This window comes from Nicotiana tabacum, chromosome 8, assembly GCF_000715075.1.
Source record: "Nicotiana tabacum cultivar K326 chromosome 8, ASM71507v2, whole genome shotgun sequence".
NCBI classification, from domain to species: Eukaryota; Viridiplantae; Streptophyta; class Magnoliopsida; order Solanales; family Solanaceae; genus Nicotiana; species Nicotiana tabacum.
Genome location: NC_134087.1, coordinates 49,713,512 through 49,717,846, shown reverse-complemented (window position 1 = coordinate 49,717,846; position 4,335 = coordinate 49,713,512). Strand labels below are relative to the sequence as shown.

General features: G+C 38.7%; 1 protein-coding gene across 1 annotated transcript; it reads right to left on the bottom strand.

Moving 5' to 3' along the window:
• Positions 1 to 3,570: 3,570 nt before the first annotated feature.
• On the bottom strand, positions 3,571 to 3,960 carry LOC142163088 (uncharacterized). Its single transcript, XM_075220343.1, has one exon. It carries the CDS (start codon positions 3,958 to 3,960, stop codon positions 3,571 to 3,573), a length of 390 nt encoding a protein of 129 aa, XP_075076444.1.
• Between the last annotated feature and the right edge of the window lie 375 nt (positions 3,961 to 4,335).

The window sequence follows — 4,335 nt, the reverse complement described above, 5'->3', positions numbered from 1 at the left end:
CCACAACAATTAAGCATAGCAGGAGGTAGCCTTTACATATTATGCTTCAGTTGTTGAGAGTTCCATTGAATTTTGCTTCCTTGTACCCCATGAGATAAGTCAGGAACCTAGAGAGTGTGCTATTCTAGATGTGCTTTTCCTATCCACCAGATAACCTACATGATCATTATTAGCATACCCAGTGATATCAAGTCATCACCTGAAGGATAGTAGAGAACGAGGTCCTGTGTTTGTTTAAGACATCTCAAAATTCTTTCAGCAACCTTCAGATAAGACTCATTTGGATTTGACTGAAGGCTTGCACAAAAACCCATTCTGAGCACAATGACTGGTCTGCTTGCAGTGAGATACAAGAGTGATCTAGTGATGCCTTTAAGCACGTTTTGATTTACCAGAGCTCAATGACCGGTCTACTTGCAGTGATATACAAGAGTGATCCAGTAATGCCTTTAAGCATGGTTTGATTTACCGGAGAACCAGGTTCATCCATGTGTAGATGTGTTATTGTGGCAATGGTAGTTTCGATGAATTTTGATGATGTACTTCTACTAACTTATCAATGTTCCATAATACCCAATTGGTTCCTATAACAGTTCAATCTACAGGTCATGAAACCAGGGACCATACCTTGAACTGTATCAATAACTCTACTTTCAGATTTTGTTATTGTAATCGTGGGGCCAAGTTCCTCGTTAGTGGATGGAGAAGCAGTTGTATTAGCTTTACTGAATTCCTTGACATGAGTTATCATGTATGCCTTCCCATTTTCCATGTTAACAACTTCACCTTGAATCAATAAGAGTTCTCCATCTTCATCAGCATTCCTGTCCCTTTTTGAGACGAGCAACCCAGGAAGATTCATCTCTTTTAGCATCAAACTTTCCAGGCTGATCCTTGTCATTGTTGATAACATAAAATTTGTAGTCAATTGTCCTCAAATGAGTTAACATCTTTGGTGAAGACGTTTGTAATTGCTGTAATATTGACTACGTCATATCTTCAAGAGTCCTGTTCTTCTTTCCACATTTCCATTTTGTTGTGGTGTTCTTGGAGCTGAGAAATTGAGTAATCCCTCTTTCAATGCAATATTTATCCACTCTGGCATTATCAAAACTTGTTTTATGATCTGATCTGATGCAAGCCACATTTTTTCCCCTCTTCACGTAGATCTTCTTGACAGAACCCACAAATACTTGAAAAGTCTCATTCTTGGTTCTAAGGGACAGAGTCTAGGTGAACGTGGAGTATTCGTTTAATATTAAGATATATCTTCTTCCTCATCTGCTCGGCACCTTCATTGGTCAACATAGATCCATATGAAGAAGATCAAGTGTCCTTGAGGTGTTGACTTCTCCTTTTGGGCTTGAATGAAGATCTGACATGCCTTCCTCTTGCACAAGCGTCGCAAATTTGTGTTCCTTGAAGCTTGACTTGGGCAAACCATGAACTAGGTTCTTCTGGACCAGTTTATTCAGTAGTGAAAAACTTGCATGCCCCAGGCCTTCTATGCTATATTTCAGCATCGATATCAATAACTCTCGAACAACTTAGATCACCACTTTGCAGAGACTTATAATAAGCAACTCAAAAATTCTTATATCTTTTTGGCTACAAGTATCACCTTATCAGTTATAAGATTTGTGACTGTGCATATCTTGGACAAGAATTACACTTTATTTCCCTTGTCACATATCTTTCAACTCTTAAAGTGTCCCCCTTTTAGCTATTTTCAAAAGGCACACTCTCTCCTTGTAGGGTTTTTAGTGAAAGAAAATTGATCGTATTTTCAGTCATGTCCCTTGAGTAGCCGCTGTCCATATATCATTGTTGGCTGCTCTCTTTCACTGCTCCCTACAAAGAAAATCAAGGGTTAGATTTAGGAACCCAAACGAGTTTGGGCCCCTTGTAATGAGAGAAGGGATGCATGAGTGCTATTTTGGTCCAAGCAGGTAGTATGTGTTTCCTATTTGATGGATTAGGTCCTCTAGCAGTAGTTACTTTTTTAGAAAAGTCTTTTTTTTCTGATAAGACTGAACCCTGGCCATGCAATTTTCCTTGAGGTGCCCATTGTTACCACAGTGGGTACATAGCCAATTGTCGGTTACGGTAACGTATTTGCTATGAGGGTTGTAGGGAATATTTTCCCTTTGAAACCTAATCCTCTGCTTGTTTCCCCCGTTAGTGTACATGACAGTAATAACATCAGAGGACCAGGTCCACTTAAGTGATTTTTCAAGGTCACTCTTCATTTTCCCTAGTTCTTCTTGAAGCTTTGCTTTTCTCAAGCTCAGCACACAAACTGGTCTTTACCAAATTTAACTCATTTTCAAGCTTAATGTGTGCCTCACTTGCAACTTCCTTTCCCTTCTCAGTGTTTCCAGGCCTATTTTCCATTTTAAGTTCCTTAATTGTCTCTTTCAAGTCTACTACCACCACTACTAGGTCATCTCTCTCTTGTTCAACGATAGAAACTCTCCCAGTTTAAGTTTCCTTTTCTTTACTTACACACTCAATGATTTCGTCTAAGTCCACCACAATAACCATTAGATCAACTCTTTCATGTTCTATACTGGCAATTTTCTCATCTAAGGCATCCTTTTCATTTTTCAGATTCTCTACTGTTTTTTTCAAATCAACTACAATGACTACTAGGTCATCTCTGGCTTGTTCAGCTTCCCCTAATTCCATAGTTAATGCATATTTATCATTTATTAGACTATGGTACGCATCAATTAATACATTTACTAATGGCATGAGCTTTTTAGGAGAGTAAGATTTTAGATTTCTCTGAACATCCAGAAAATTTACCTCATCACCGTCGTCATCTTCATCATCATCATCTTATTGAGCCATTAAAGCAAAGATTGAATCATACTTAGTTGTTTCATTTTCCACTTCCATCATTGAACTACCACCATGATCAATTTCTTCTTCAGATTTGCTGGAAGAGTCTCATCATGCAGCAAAAGGTTGCTTTACAACATTGTCAGCATCATTCCTTCTCCTGAAACATTTATCAAGAACCGGATTCCTCTTGGCTTCTTTGTCAAAGTTGTTATTGTACTGATATTGCTTTAGGAGAGGGCAATCCTTGATGAAGTGTCCTGGCTTGCCAAATTTATGATAGAGGTCATAATTTCTTGGTTTACTAGAGCTTCCTCTTTTCGGAATGCATTTATTCCTGCGAACCATTTTCTAAAATCTTCTTGGCAAGTAAGCTATATCACCGTGCTCACCAGTTGATTCATTGTTGTCCATCTTTAGGACCAGGTTCTTCTCTCTCTTGGGCTCTCTTATTTCATTTTCCTTCTTTTTCTTTATTTCATAAGTTTTCAAGTTTTCAACAAGTTCATCCATTGCCAGTGTCTGCAAGTCCATCGCCTCTGTAATGACCTTTACTTTGCTTTCCCAAGAACTGGGCAGTACACTAAGGATTTTCCTAACAAGCTTGTTTCTCAGAATATTTCACCAAGAGAGTGAAGCTCATTGATGATTGAGGCGAATCGAATGTGCACTTGGATGGATTCATCATCTTTCATTCTGAAAAGCTCATATTCAATTGTGAGCATATCAATTTTGGATTGCTTCACCTGTATTTGTTCCCTCGTGAGATGTCCGAAGAGCCTCCCAGATTTCTTTTGCTGATTGACATGCTAATATCCTGTTATATTCATCAGGACCAATACCACAAACACGAATTTTCTTTGCACAAAAATTCTTTTCTATGGCCTTTCTATCAGCATCATTGAATTCCTTCCTCATATTGGGAATGGCTACAGTTGGGTCGCCAAGGTTCTTGGTAGGGACAAAGGGTCCGTCACATATGACATCCCATAGCTCAGAATCTTCAGCCATGATGAAGTCGTTCATCCTAGTTTTCCGCCATCCATAATATTGGCCGTTGAACTTTGGAGGTCTGTAAGTAGACTGGCCTTCTTCGAAGTTTGGAGGAGCAGCCATGATGATCCTTTCTAGGTGTTAACCTGATAGAAAGAACCTGTTCTGATACCAATTGATAGAATATAAGGGTCCACCAAACTCTATAGAGAACTAGGTTCTCTACCAGGTTCAATAGAACACACACACAACAATAAGTAAATGACAAGAGGAATTTAACGTGAAAAATTCCCAGCTCAACGGGATAAAAAACCACGACCTGCACTTGTAGGATTTCAACTTCACTACTGAGCAACTTTTAGATTACAATCTATGCAAACTAGGAATTAAACTCTTAATCCCTTACTAACTTATAACATACCTATTACAAGCCACTTTGTAATACCTCTATTACAAAGACTTCACAACTTGACTTACTCTAGCCAAGACTCAAACACA